We start from the raw sequence: 15,087 nt of genomic DNA, 5'->3' as shown, positions 1-15,087 counted from the left end.
TTTTTGTCAGGTAGTTTTATCAGGTGAAGGCCCTCCGATAAAAATATAGGTTTTGAATGAAGGTAAAAATAAAATTGTGAAGATCTGAAACATTGGGTGTGAATTGGGCCATTGAGGACGGTATTGGTGGGGTTTGTGAACCAAGATTTTGTGAGATACCATATTGGATAATGCAGGGTTGGGCTAGGAAAGGGCTTGGGCCTATCCATTACTTTAAATTTGAAGATAATAATTAGTCTTTTTGTTTTCTCACTTTTTCAATCCATTACATTCTCTAGCCGATTCTCAATTTGGATTCATATCCCGTGCAATACCTCAAATCTCAGCCGTCTGTATAATCCAAGGCCCATTAATTTGACACGTTATAACACCAGCCTGGCAATCCGTGTCTCCCACTTTTTCTTTTCATTTCAGCTATCTGTATTCCTCCGGTAAAATTCTCTCTCCCACTTTAACTGGGTTTTTCTTTCTCCTTCATTCTCTCAACTCGACTGTGCTTCCGCCCCTCTCTCAACCTCCACGCCTCCACGCTTGCTCTATGCATCTCCCTCAAGTCCTCAACCTCTTCATCACCGTTACCAGCATACCCAACCCAGAGCCATCAGCAAAAACAAAGAAAAAATAGCAACTCACCAACTGAAACCAAATCCCCAAACACCTCGTAGAGCACTTTTTAGACCCAGATGAGAGAGAGCGAAATGCCCACATTGGATTTCTTGCCGTCGCTTTTGAGTCGCCGACCGTGCCATCCACGTCAGTTTTTGCCGTTAAGTCTACCACTGCTCACCGTAAACTATAAACAAGTAACTTCCTTTCATTTCTTATTTCGTTTTGCTTCCTTTCATGATTCTTGTTGATTTATTGTGGAACGTTTTGAGATTTTGATAATGGGTACAAAACCCAGTGAAGTGTGGGTGTGGGTGTGTCGATGGCTGAGGACCGGCGGGTGACCGGTGGCCTTACTTCCTTTATCTTCGCTAGATTTGTGAGTTTGGACTGGTGGATGCTGACAGTGGTGGGTGTTTGGCGTTATTAGGGTCACGATATTATTTTTGTGTCTTGCTCTGTCATGGGTTTAAAGGGAAGGAAAAAAAAAGGTGTTGTCTTGCTAGTGAGTAATTGGTTGTTCTGAAATTAGACTATGGATAGTCCCTTTAAAGATTTTTAGTGGATGACTTAAAATCTTAATTATGTGAAACAAAAATGTAGTATAAGGGGTTAATTTCAGCGTGCTTGACATCCTTGAGTTTGTGGTTTGAAGATTTGAGCTTTTTTTTTTTTTTTGGGAGATTAAAGATAGAAATCTGAGCTTATTCTTAATAGTTCTAGTATAGGAGTTAATATCTATCATGATTTTTTAAGTTCAGCTGTTAGGCTTGTTCTCTTAAGGAATTATTGCTGTCATAATGCCTATGTTGTGGTAGAACATGAAGTTTTAGTAGGTTGGATTGGGAGAACTCCGCTTATTGCGAAGAGGAGTACATGAATTCTTTAGTCCTGCAACTTAAAATTGGAGCAAGTAGCTTGAATTATTGAGACCCTGGATGTCAATGGCACAAATTGTTGACATAAAAGTGCCATTTGTTGCACACAAACAAAAATCCATCCGAAATTCAGGTTGTGCTATTATAATTTTTAAAATTATTAACTCGTATAATTTCCAAGCCAATGTATGAAGTTGTGTTGGTACTTGTGTTTTTACTGGAAATTATACTTGTCATGGACATTGTCTTATAAAAATTACATTGCATCATGCATAACACAGGAATAATATTGGTCTTAGATTACAAATCATTAGGGATTATCATAAAATTTTGTAAACGCTTTGTTGCTGATTGAGTTTAAAAAAAAAATTAATTAATTAATTTGGTTATTGATGGAGTTGTGGAGATTATAATATTTTGATAGTGGGAATGAAACTCACTTGAGTGTTTCCATAATTGAGTCAAGTACTTTCTAAAACTTAAAACTTTATCATATGCTCTTATTTATTGCTTTTTCTAAGATTATGACTCTTTTTTTTTTTTTTTTTTTTTTCAGGATTCTACCACATTAAAGGATAATACAAGACTTTGAAGTATCTTGGATAGTTTGCAGAGGATATTGGAAAACTTTTTAATAGCTTTATGAACCCCTTAGAGCAATTTTTTAGATAGCTTTATGGCTTGTAGCACTTGCAGTTTTGTAGTTCGCTTATGACTTATGAACCTACTCCAACTTGGTTTTTATATATGTATGTTTTGAGTAGCTACAAGTTAAACATTGATGTATTCTTTACATAATAAAAAATTCTTTTACTAAAGTCGTACTTTGATGTATCATATGATATTTTATTACAATAACAATGTGATGCAAGAAAGGAGACGTAAAAAAGAAAAGAGTTTGCTCCAAGAATGAACAAAATTCTATTGAAATGCACATTTTTATTACAAGACTAAATAACAAGAGTTTTATTGCAATGTACACAACTATAGGCTAAGATTTACTCTTACTCAAAAGGCAATGTCACATGTTGTACAAAAACCAAAAGAAAAATTGTTAACACTTAGTAGAAGAGAGTAATCTGATTGTGTTGCACATGCCAATGTAATTTTATAGGCAGGAATCTATTAAATCTTAAATCAAAAACTTTAGCTGAAAGAGACAATTGTGATCCTTTGACGCAAATAATGGTTCAGTTTTTCCCTTGTCAAAAGCTTGGGTATGTGAAGTTGAGGACTGGACAATCATGAAGCCATCCCAGCATGCCCTCCAAAGATGCGCCAATTTTAGAATAGGTCATCATCAATAGCAACGACACCAAGTTTTGACTCAACAACATTAGCGGAATCAACTTCAATCCTCTTATCATTACTTGCCTCCTCATCAGTGTCCAAGCTCACTGCCACTGATCATCAGGCCTAAAACTGAAATGCAAATAGCATGCCCATAATTAAATATATTACACTCCCATGTTCATCAACTGTCAAAAATTTAAGATATATGGTAACAAAGAGAACTTCAACGAGAAAATCATATGAGAAACATGACCTTAGTTGTGGAATGGGGCCCTGCTAAAGGAAAAGTATCATAAACAAAATCAAAATAACCACAAGAAAATCCAATCTATTGACTTCAAAAGAATGGAAGAAACAAAATCCCATGGAAGAAAGAAAAGCATGCTATATAATTATAGTGTTAGAGAAATTTGTTATATTGTGTTGAATCTACTTTTAAAAGAATGCTCATTGCAATGAGCTTGTCAAGATATTTCCCTATGGTTTAATCTGCATTAAGCACTTCATTCTTTTTACACGTCACTTGAGTCTCAAAAACAAGCTAATAATGTATGTATTTTTGAGAATGAGGGGAAAAGAAGCTTTTTTTGCCTTGTAAATAAGATTTACACTTAAAACCCCTAAATAAGATTTACAAGGAGCATGCAGATGCTACTAGGCAAAATGGCCAATGGAAAGAGGTTGTGATTTGGTTTATAGAGATCACTTCTACAAGTTAAGAGGTTGTGATAAGGATTTTTAGAATACCTTATGACTAAGCAACAGAATTTCAAGTTAATGTCAAAGAAAAAAAAAATCCTGAAATTGCTCAAGTGGTACCAATACGGCGGTAACAAAATACTCAAAGGCAACAACAACAACAAAGAAGCAAGGCAATAACAAAAATCAAAGCAAAGGGGAAAAAACAACAAGAAGATTAATACGCATTACTTTACCCTTTATAGATCCAGATTTTTAGATTTGTACTCACCTGCTGCATTTTTTTTTTTTACACTAATATAAGCACACTCATGAAACACAAAATTCACCCTCACTCAACAACTCGTGTGCACCATGACATGTTTTTACACAATAAAGCACATAAATAGAAACCCATTGTGAAATCAACCCAAATCTAAAAACGCCCATCCAACCACCATTCATTAGTTTCAAATCCAAATAAAAGCTATAACCATAATACATATTTACACCAAGGACACACACAAGCTCACCATCAAACAGAAACTCAATGACAGCATATTCAGCCATACCCAAAGCATAGTAATGAGCTGTGATGGTTTTCAATTGAGTTGTGGAAGTACTACAAGTTTAAAAAAAAAACATGTAACCAAAGTGACTACAAATTAAATCCAGCAAGTCTAAGATTAAAGAACCAATTTCATTATAAAAATTATAATTAACAAACTTCATGGTTATTGATCTGCATCTGTAGCAGTTTCTGGGGTTGCCAGGACAATTGAAAATCTCAAAAAGTAAATTTTGTATAATTATGGATTTGATCATTTGTGCTACCCATTTAGTTTCTTCTATATCTAAGGAGTGACACTCAATATGGATCATTCGTCACAATAAAATCATCTGTTGAACAACACGTCTACAAGAAGTCTTTAAAGTCAATATTGTGTAATTACCTCCAAATGGAAATATATGCTGTCAAAATTTTTCTATGAAAGCCTTTCAGTGTATTGAACATTCATGCTTTGGTCAAACAGCTCAAGGTTCAAACTTTCTTCATTAGGAGCCTCATAATAAGCCCATTGAATACAAATTACAAGGATTTAAGCATTTTTAAACAATTGACAAAAATGCAGACAATGTAAGACTTGATTTCAATTCATAAGCTAAAAACCAAACACATAAAAATAAGAGAAAATAAAATCAAATTCAGCAGAAATAAATCAATCAACAAAATTGGGACACCATTATTTACTTTCCTTCCTTTCCTAGCAACCAAACAGAGTTTATAAAAAACAAATTAAAAAAAAAAAAAAAAAAAAGATAAAAGGGAAAGCCTACCGGACCAGTCAGCCTCTTCCTCTCTCTCTCTGCTGCCATGGCTCATCACAACCAACACTCACCACCACCTCCGATGGTGGCTTCTTCGGACCAAACTCTCTTTCTTTGTCTCTCAACCTCACTTCCCTCCCTAGATCAAACCCCAAAAGTATCAACTTCTCTCTACACCCGATTCTCTCCAAACCCCAACCCTTGCTCTCGCTCTCTCTCATCTGGGTCTAAAAAGTGCTCTACGAGGCGTGTAAGTGTTTGGGGTTTTGGTTTCAGATGGTGAGTTTCATTGTTTTTGCTGGTAACGGTGATGAAGGGGTTGAGGACTTGAGGGAGACGCACAGAGCAAGCGTGGAGGTTGAGAGAATGGTGGAAGCACAGTCGGGTTGAGAGAATGGGAGAGAGTTTTACTGAAGAGGAATACAGGTAGCTGAAATGAAAAGAAAAAATGGGAGACACGGATTGCCAAGCTGGAGTTATAACGTGTCAAATTAATGGACCTTGGATTATGCAATACCCTAAGTATTGCACGGGATATGAATCCTCTGAATTTAACCCTTTTCTGTCTTTGAAGGTTGAAGGAAACAGCAAATAATGTCAGACAATTTTACCTAAATTCTCATTATTCATTCAACAAGAAAAAGAAGAAGCGATGTGGGACTCTCTATAAAATCATACATAGAGTTCACCTCCTTCTGCAAAACAATGGAAATCTTTAATCCAAAACCCTTCATTTCCGACCATCTCCGCCATTCCACCACCAAATACGACCGCCCTCTCCTGCTCTTCAAGCTCTGCTCTGAGAAGCTCGTGGAAGCAGTTAGTGAACAGACATGGGCATTGCATTTAATTTGAGGTTATATATATATATATATATATATATATATATATATATATATATATATTGTGGCCCGAAACAAAGGCTTATAAAACAAGGGAAAGCCCATGTAGTAATGGGTTGGAATGTTTTCTCTTTCTCTTTTAATCTTTCCATGCATATCATTTCATTTATCATTTCGCTTGTTAGGTTATTGGGCTTTCTATCATTTGGTATGAAAAATTCTTAGATTTATGTTTTTGTTGGGTTGTGACTTTAATTGTTTGTTATGAACATATATTTCAAAATTGAAATCTTTAAGGAAAAAAAAATTATGGGGCTTAATTGAGCTGGATTCTGACTTTGTGTGGAGGCTGAGATTCAATGTAACCTTTGTTATATCTAAAACCAACACTTAATTGTTTCATACATGTATGTTTATCCAGTAATCTCTGTTACTTACCCAATGCATTACTTGTCAAACATATCCCAAATGTTAACTTTATTTCCTTTCTAAATTTTGTGTTACAACATTTCAATACTTATTGGATTGGAATACTATTGGTTATACCTTGCAAAATAAGTCTTTAACAAAAGATTCTGTAACATGGATTTTAATGTCTGAAGTAAACTTTGATGTAGTACCCAATTAAATTTAACCGATGTAGTTGCATTGGCCAATAAGTTATAGCATTGAATTTAATTGTCCTTGGGAAACAATAGCATTTTTTGTATTGATTGGTCAATGCAACATTGACAAACTAAGGTATAGCATTTAAGGAATCATACCTAAGTTTTGTTTTTTGCCAATTAATTCATCTTTTTTTGACTTATAGAATAGGAACACAAGTATTATAAATGACTATGATTTACATAAGTAGTTTTTAATAATATAGCTGGGAGTTGATTTGTGTCTTTTGCTTTAAGTGTATGTGTATGTGTGTGTGAATGTGGGTGATTTTCTCCCAATTCATATCTTATTTGATATACATAAAGGATCTTGTGTTTTTTAAGTTCTCACTACAACTGTTTAGTCAAAGAGGTTCTTGATTTTGAGGTTGTTTCTTTGAAGCATTTTCTTTCCAAAGTGGAAGAAAATCATGACAATTCAATTGTTTGAAATTGCAAATCAATTAGATGGTGGAGAAAGTGAATCAAGAGAGACTGGTAGAATACCTTGGAGAGCTGCAGCGTAACGAGGACACAAACGACCGTGTTGCTGCTCTGAGACGAGAAACATAGACTAGGAAACCATATATGAGAATACAGCCAATCCCAAAATAAAGCGACACTGAGGCTACCCTGTAACAGAAGGCCAGCAAAGAAGTAAAGTAGATGGGGAGTGATTTGCTGTTTAAGGATAATGGCAAGTTTCACAGTTTTTGGATGCTATGCAATGTTTTCTGGGCTGTCTTTGTTTGGGAATATTTCAGTATAACATAGTGATTGGCTGCTGTTTCTTTATATAAATAAATCTATATATTATTGCTATTCAAATTTGCATATCAGGTTATCAGTCAAGCCAATTCTCTGCTGTTGCTTGCTGGTTTTTGTAGGATGATCATGTTTATTCATCACACTAGTAAAGCTTTAATTCTAGGGCTCAGGATGGTAGTCATGAAGGAAATTCAATGCCAAATTGCATTTGTTTACATTTGTTAGACCTTAATGGAACTGTTATCTTGGTTTGATACTTCAAAAAAAAAGTTATTTATAATTATGCTGAAATAAGAAGATAGATGTCATTTGCTCAATCATTCTAGTCAGGAGGGGAACATATTTGTAGCATTGAATGGCCCACTGTTAACTTGGAATCAGATATTAGAGATCAATAGACCATCTCTAGAACATAAGCTATAGCCTCCTTAGAATTCATTTAGCCAATTCTTGACGTTTACTCCTATTAAAATAAGGAGGTTTATACAAATGTCAACCTAGATTTAAAACTGAGTGTCAATTTGATCCTTGTATTTTTTATTTGAACAATTTAACGCCTGCACTTTAGATTTGTAACAAATTAAGCCTTTTTACTAGTATTTCCCATTAAAGACTACCACATTTAATCATAATATATACATAGTTCTTTCTTCACCATCAATCATTTTGATTCAGAAGTCTGATTGATGCCAATTTGGTACCATTGTGAAGTTAATCTTTTTAGCTTTCCAACAGTACCTTATTTGCACAAATCCGAGGTCTGGAGGGCCCTCACAGAGCTGCCCAAAGTTAGTGGCAAATACGAAATTGCAGAATTTTTTTTTATAAGAATTTTTATTTATTTATTTATTTATGGATAAAAGGTTATAACTTGCTTAACAAACAGTTACGTCAGTCGCCAAAGCAGATTAAAAATCAACAATGTACTTCCTATTTCCCTATACCCACGTATACAACTGATTAGTCGGATTCCTTGAACCTGCATGTGAATTTCCTTCTTGGCGAATCGGAGCATTTGTACAACATTCTTGTTGTAAGAAATAAATTGAAAATTAAAGAAATCGAAAATCCCAATTCTATTTTTTTTCTGAGAAGTTACTAGCCAGGATTAAATCCAAAAGAGAAAAGAGTCCTAGTGGCTATGAACTCGTGGGATTCTAGAATTTGAGACGTAGCAAAATGTGAATGGTGTCGGCAAAGTAAATTAGCCGAAGTCTCATTTTTTGTTTGGACTCCACAAATAATAGAGGTACCAAACGCGCTTTGACGCTAATAGAAAACTGTTGAGCGCAGAGAAGACTGACTTTTATTTCTTCTGGAGTGGAAAGAACTTGGGCCCACGTCGGTCAAGAGAGTGCATGACAGCAATTATTTCCCACACTCTCTATCTCTCTCTCTCAATTCAGTTATATTTATGTCCAGGATTAGTAGGCGGAAGCACCCAGCTGATCCAAGTAAGTTTCTCATCATAATCACTGCGTAATCAATTTGCTTATTCTGTTCTTATACAGAGTATAGAAACAACAAGAGTTGTAACTTGATTTGCTAGTTATTTTCTTATCAGATTTCGATATATTGCCAAAGCAGTATGTCGAAAACACTTCTATTCTAATGGCTTCGACGTCAACTTCTTCATCCTCTTCACGAAGCTCATCCGTCTTGGATGATCCATCAAATCCTCTGTACCTGCACCATGAAGAAAGCCCTGGTGCTATGCTTGTGTATCAACCTCTTGTGGGAGAGAATTACCCAACTTGGGCAAGATCAATGCAAATGGCATTGATTGCCAAGAACAAGTTGGGGTTTATTGATGGCACATTGACTCTCTCATCTCCAATGGTCAAAACATCATCGGCAATTCAAGCTTGGGTTCACTGCGACAAAATGGTTGCTTCATGGATCCTCAATTCCGTTTCTCAAGAAATTGCTACAAGTATAGTCTATAAGGACACTGCTCTTGAAATCTGGAACAACCTTAGGGAAAGACTTTCACAAGGAAATGGACCACGAGTTTTTCAATTACTGAAGGATATTGCTGGTATTACTCAAGGTCAATCATCAATTACATCATATTTCACTCAATTGAACGTGCTCTGGGATCAATTGCAAAAATTTCAACCTTTTCCAATGTGTTCTTGTGGATTTTGCACTTGCAACTTAGGTCAGAAACTCAATGATCTTCATCATCAAGATTTAGTGATGCAATTCTTATTGGGTCTTAATGACTCCTATGCTCAAGTTAGGGCACAAATTTTATTGATGGATCCTCTCCCATCCATCAACAAAGTGTACTCTTTGCTAATTCAAGAAGAAAGGCACTGTATTGTGGGAAACAATTCAGGTCTTCATGTGGAATCATCAACCCTAGTTACTGAGTTATCTTCTTCTTCAGGAAATAAAAATAACAAGAACTCTAAGGGGAAAGAAAAGCCAACTTGCAATCACTGTGGAATGATGGGCTACCCTGATGAAAAATGTTACAAGATCCATGGCTACCCTCCTGGCTTCAAGCCAAAGGTCAAGAATTCCTCAATTGTACACCAAGTCAATCTTCAAGATGAACAAGTTGAAAAGAATTCTAGTTTTGCTTCTACTTCATTCCCATTCACTCAAGAGCAATGTCAACTGTTCTTAGCTATGCTGGGAACTCGGATTCAGTCAAGCAATTTCACTTTCACTAATAAAGAAACTCACATGACCAACAATGTAATTCAGCTAGCCGCTCACTCCACTTCTATGGCAGGTAATTTTCTTTCTTAGCAGAACTTTCATAGTCCTGATTTCAATTGTGATTTTAGGCATTAGATATTTTCTGAAAAAAGTGGTTAGTAGACATGCATATGGTGGAGATACTTGGGTTGTGAATACTGGGGCTACAAAAGATATTGTGCATTCTGTAACTATACTTACCACTATCACATTTTTTAAGCATTGTGGTGTGGAACTTCCAAATGGTGAAACAGCTATGGAAATTCCCATAGGATCTGTTGGAATTTCATCCCACCTTATTCTTGAAATTGTCCTACGTATGCCTACAATTTCCATCAATTTATAATATGTTAGCTTACTCAAAATCTCCTATGTTGTCTTGTCAAACTATGAAATTTTTGCTTCCTATAGGGCCTCACATGCTGGAGGAAAATAGGTGTGGGTGAGGTTCATAACGGGCTTCTTTTGCTGCAAAATCCAACCTTTCAAACACTTGGAATCTGTTCTTCCTTCCTTTCATCTTCCTGTACATAAATCCTTTGTCAATTTTACTATGAACTCTAGTGACATGAGTAAGCTATGGCACCTTAGACATGGACATCCCTCAAATTCAAAGGTTTTGCATCTACGGGATGTATTACCTGATGTGAGTGCAGCTTCTAGTAAGACTTGTGACATTTTTCCCTCATGCAAAACAAAAGAGTCTTCCATTTCCTTTTCATTATCATTTTTGCATTGAAGCTTTTGATTTGATTCATTGTGATGTGTGGAGGGTTAATTTTTTGTACCATAGTTGATGACCACACTATATCAACTTGGATTTATCTTATGAAATCCAAGTCAAACACCACACCTTTACCATAGGCCAAACAATGCCCTTGAGTTTTTCACGATTGAATTGTTTTAAACTCATGGAATCATACACCACCGTAGTTGTGTTACTCCTCCACAATAGAATTCAGTTGTGGAGAGAAAACATGAACACATTCTATGTGTAGAAAGGGCCTTGAGGTTACACACTAATGTTCCTTTGATGTATTAGGGTGATAGTGTACTCACTGTTGTGCACATTATTAACAAACTTCGGACCCTAATTTTAAATAATAAATCTTCGTATAAAATACTCTATAAGCAGATTCTTTCCTATTCACAGCTTAATAATGTTTTTAGTTGCCTTTGTTTTGCCTCTACTATAGCCCATAACTGGTCCAAAATTGATCCTAATGCTAAGCAATGTGTATTTTTAGGGTACCCTTTTTCTGTTAAGGGTTACAAGTTACTTGATCTCTCCACTAATACTTGCTTTATCTCTAGGGATGATAGTATATATGTTTTGCCAAAGAGTTATGAGTTTCTTAATTCTACGAAATAAAAAGAAAATAACTAAAAATGCTGAAATCAGAAATAAATACTAAAATAAAAATAAAATCACAATAAATGAAATGCTCTGGTCAATGTTCTTATTCTCAACTCACTTTGTTATTCAGTGACAGTCAGTCAGCCCTTCATATGGGGGCCAATCCAGTTTTTCATGAAAAAACTATACAAATTGAAGTAGATTTCCATATTGTGAGGGACAAGGTAGAAGCTGGGACTATAAAGTTCCTTCATGTTGGTACACATTCCCAACAAGTAGACTTGCTGACAAAGGCTTTGAGCTTTATTAATTGACATGTTGGTACGCTTCTCTCCAAGATGGTTGTGATCAATATTTTGTTGATACATCTTGAGGGGGAGTGTCAAAGACTTGAAACAATGGAATAAGCATTTTATTTCTTGTAGAGGCTGCATAAATGACAGTATTCTTGTGCTACAAGTCGTAGTGTACTATTTTTGTTTCTGTTTTTGTTTTTTAAGTGATTATTGTGCTGGTCGCATGCTTTTCCATGTACGACTATCATATTGTAATTAGCGAATAGGATTTGTACTCTTTGAATATAATAACAAAGTTATAACTTCTATTGATTATTAATTAGAATTAGATATTTTCTCATCAGATTTCGATTATTTTGGTTGCAGAATTTGTAGCCAACAACTCAGAACTTTGTAGTCCAACGATTAGTGAAGAAACATTTTCCCCATCAGCCAAGTTGGAGTCTGTTAGTTCTTTATTGAATGGAACAAATCCAATTCCAGCCAACAACTCTGACACCGATGCTAATGGAGCAAGTAGTCTTTCCATTTCATTACTCTTCCCACCTGCCATGTCTGAAATTGAAACAGATGATAGCTGTTCAGAATCTAATGAAACACCTCGTGCAGCAACACAATTCTCTCATTCTATATCGTCATGCTTCCCACCAGGTAGGTCTGAAACAAACGGTAGTTCTGAAATTTATGAACTAGTTCCAACTTATCCTTCCATATCAGCAAGCCCTAGACGCAAAACAAACTTCAAGAAGATTCTTAAGCTGAAAAGCAGTATTAGTTCAAAATCTAACCAAACACCTCTAAAATTATCTCATTCCAAAAGAAATTCCATATTGTCATTATTTTCCGCAGCCAAGTCAGTAACAAACAATTCCAAAAGACATAGACACACAATCCTAACAAGAAGATTCAAAGACTTGGAAATTATAGATAGGGAAAACTTTCCTTTGAAAATGCTACTCAAAGCCACTAACAACTTTTCAGAAGATTGCAAGATTGAAACAGGTCACTTTGCCCCAATGTACCATGCCATTTTAGATGATGGCCGAGAAGTGGCTATTAAGCGTGCTGACAATGACAATGAATTCCTAAGTGAATTGCAAGCTTCATCCCGCCTCAATCACAAGAATGTTGCTCGCTTATTGGGATTTTGTAAAGATAGTAAGGAGCGCGCATTGGTCTATGAGCACATGGAATATGGTACCCTTCGTAGCCATCTTCACAATCCTGAAAGTACTTCTCTAATGTCATGGGCTTCCCGGATTAAAGTGGCACTAGACATAGCCAGGGGCATTGAATACCTACATGTGTATGCAGTACCACCAATCATACACCGCGATATCAAACCGCTTAACATATTCCTAGATGCCACGTTGACTGCTAAGCTGTCGAGTTTCAACTTATCTATGGAAGCCCCTGTGGACGATTGGTCTAGTCATGAATGTGAAAGTGTGGTGGGCACTTCTGGGTACATGGCGCCTGAGTATGTAATTAATGGGAGTTTGACAACCAAAGTTGACGTGTACAGCTTTGGAGTAGTATTGCTAGAAATGTTGTCCGGGTGCAAGGCATATCATGCAAATGAAAATAATGAGGAAAGGTTTATAGTTGATTTTGTAGTGCCATACATTGCCCAAAAGGAAATTCATAGGTTTTTGGACCCAAAAGTGCCACCACCTACCTCATTGGAAATGGAGGCACTGGCATATGTTGCGTCCCTGGCATTGGATTGTGTAAGTAAAGAAGGTGTACTTCGCCCCTCAATGACTAAGGTTGCAAACAACCTACAAAGTGCATTGGAAGGGATTTTGGAAGGGCAAGGTAATTGCTGACAATTCAATTGAATGTAGCGCAAAGAGGGAACAAACGACAGGGAGTGAGTCCTTGCTGTGGGATATAGGAAAGTTGTTAGGAATAATTGTAATAGCTAAATCAATTTATTGTGTGTTTTTTTTTTTTAATAAATAAATAAATCTGTCGTTGCTATTCAAATTTTACATATCAGGTTTATTAGTCAAGCCAATTCACTATTGTTTGCTTGTTGGTATTTGTCAATTGATCATGTTATCCATTACTAGGAAACTTTTAAAGTTTTAATTATTTGCTTGGGATATTAGTCATGAAGGAAATTCAAGACCAGATTGCTCTAGGACACTAACCAAATTGTTCACATATCTTGTCTGATGTTAATGGAGCTGTTATCTTGGTATGATGCTCTTTTAAAAAAAAAAAAATACTAATATTATGCAGTAATAAGGTGGATATCATATGCTCAATTCTTCTACTCAGGGAGGGGAATATATTTGTAATATTAAATGGCTCATCTTTTAGTTTGGAATTAAATATTAGAGACCAATAGACCATCGTTGTTATATCCCTTTCATAGGCTAGAACACAAGTTTTAGCCTCTTTTTAAGTCTTTGTCATTCCTGTAACCAATTTGTGGGGTTTACCCTATTAAAATAAGGGGTTCATACAATTGTCACCCTTGTGATTTTAATGCGAGTGTGAATTTGATTCTTGCATTTTCGATTTGAACAATAACCACATGCACTTTAGTTTTGTCAAAATTTAAACCTTTTATTAGTACCAGCCGATGTGCGGGATACACTATGATGTGCATAGACATGTTTCTAATGGTGATGTATAGGATTTAAAACCCTCTCCCCCAACTATCAAATAATCAAGAAAAAAACAAAAGGAAAAGAAAGATATGTATAAACATCAAAGTTCAATGCTCAAGCATATACCTTAGAATTATTATGAAACCATTCCATTAGATAATAATACATCATCAGATACTGAAAAGATAATGGTGGACAAAAGAAAATATTATGAGGAAGTATAGAACTAAACCAATTGGAAAGAAGAAGAACAAAAAAATTCGTATTTGAAGATGCAAGCAAGCTGGTGTGTGGTAAGATAGTTAACTTACCATTTAGTAAGAATAACATACCTCATTTCATCCTTCTTCAAATCTTTATAAGAACAAAATTGTAGCTTATATGACCTTGAAAATATTGCAATAGCTAATTTTGTACAATCAATATATATATATATATGTATGTATATATATAAAAGCAAATATCTCATGCGAAAAAGCATGATGTTCTGCCATTTGGTGCTCTATTAGAGAAAATTTTGCATTTGACCTTCCACCTCAACTCTTAAAACATGGAATTTAAACATCTTCTTTGAAATTGAAAGGATGCGTGTTATTTAATTGCTTCAACAAAAACCATTGAACCAGTTTACCTCTCTCTCTCTTAACTGTTTTAGTTCCCATTTAAATTTAATGCAGACAATCGTATTTCTTTATAAATCAATATCTATATCTATCTTTTCCCTTAAAAAAAATCTATATCTATCTATAACCTTTGTAACTGGCTGAATTGGTGTAAGGGTTACGTGGAGAATAACACAAATCCCATTAGATACCTGCCCATCAATCAATCATATATATATATATAAAGAGCAGAGCCTCTCTATCTACAATCATTTAAACTCCCTCATTAATTGTCACATTTACTCTCTCCAGTCCACAGCTCTCTTCTCTTGATGTCTCTTAGCATACCCAAACCATTCCTCAATTACACAAACCTATGGCTTTTCAGCTCTTCCTATTTTGCGAATCAATCTCCTCTCTTATGGTATTTGACATACATTTGGTCATGCCCTCAATCTTGAATA

The 15,087-nt window shown here is 35.4% G+C and overlaps 1 protein-coding gene and 2 long non-coding RNA genes across 3 annotated transcripts; 2 read left to right on the top strand and 1 right to left on the bottom strand.

The window, feature by feature from the left end:
- The first annotated feature begins 394 nt into the window (after positions 1–394).
- Positions 395–2,304, top strand: LOC142617910 (uncharacterized). Its single transcript, XR_012841104.1, has 2 exons — positions 395–803; positions 2,041–2,304. It is a non-coding gene; the product is annotated as an uncharacterized LOC142617910 (long non-coding RNA).
- A 99-nt stretch (positions 2,305–2,403) lies between these two features.
- Positions 2,404–5,619, bottom strand: LOC142617494 (uncharacterized). The gene is made up of 2 exons (XR_012840982.1): positions 4,794–5,619; positions 2,404–2,906 (listed from the first exon to the last, which is right to left on the bottom strand). It is a non-coding gene; the product is annotated as an uncharacterized LOC142617494 (long non-coding RNA).
- A 2,857-nt stretch (positions 5,620–8,476) lies between these two features.
- LOC142614951 (uncharacterized) lies at positions 8,477–13,395 on the top strand. The gene is made up of 2 exons (XM_075787597.1): positions 8,477–9,781; positions 11,767–13,395. The coding sequence occupies exons 1-2, from the start codon at positions 8,650–8,652 to the stop codon at positions 13,227–13,229; spliced, it is 2,595 nt and encodes an 864-aa protein (XP_075643712.1). The 5' UTR covers positions 8,477–8,649; the 3' UTR covers positions 13,230–13,395.
- Positions 13,396–15,087: the final 1,692 nt, after the last annotated feature.

Source organism: Castanea sativa, chromosome 11, assembly GCF_040712315.1.
Source record: "Castanea sativa cultivar Marrone di Chiusa Pesio chromosome 11, ASM4071231v1".
Taxonomy (NCBI): Eukaryota; Viridiplantae; Streptophyta; class Magnoliopsida; order Fagales; family Fagaceae; genus Castanea; species Castanea sativa.
Note: the sequence above shows the minus strand (reverse complement) of the source record. Positions and strands in the feature narration are given on the sequence as shown.

Excerpts from the sequence above, each read along its gene's own strand:
- LOC142614951 (XM_075787597.1), top strand. The coding sequence starts at position 8,650 with ATGGCTTCGACGTCAACTTCTTCATCCTCTTCACGAAGCTCATCCGTC. Across the intron at positions 9,782-11,766 it reads TCACTCCACTTCTATGGCAG|AATTTGTAGCCAACAACTCA; the intron begins GTAATTTTCTTT and ends TTTTGGTTGCAG.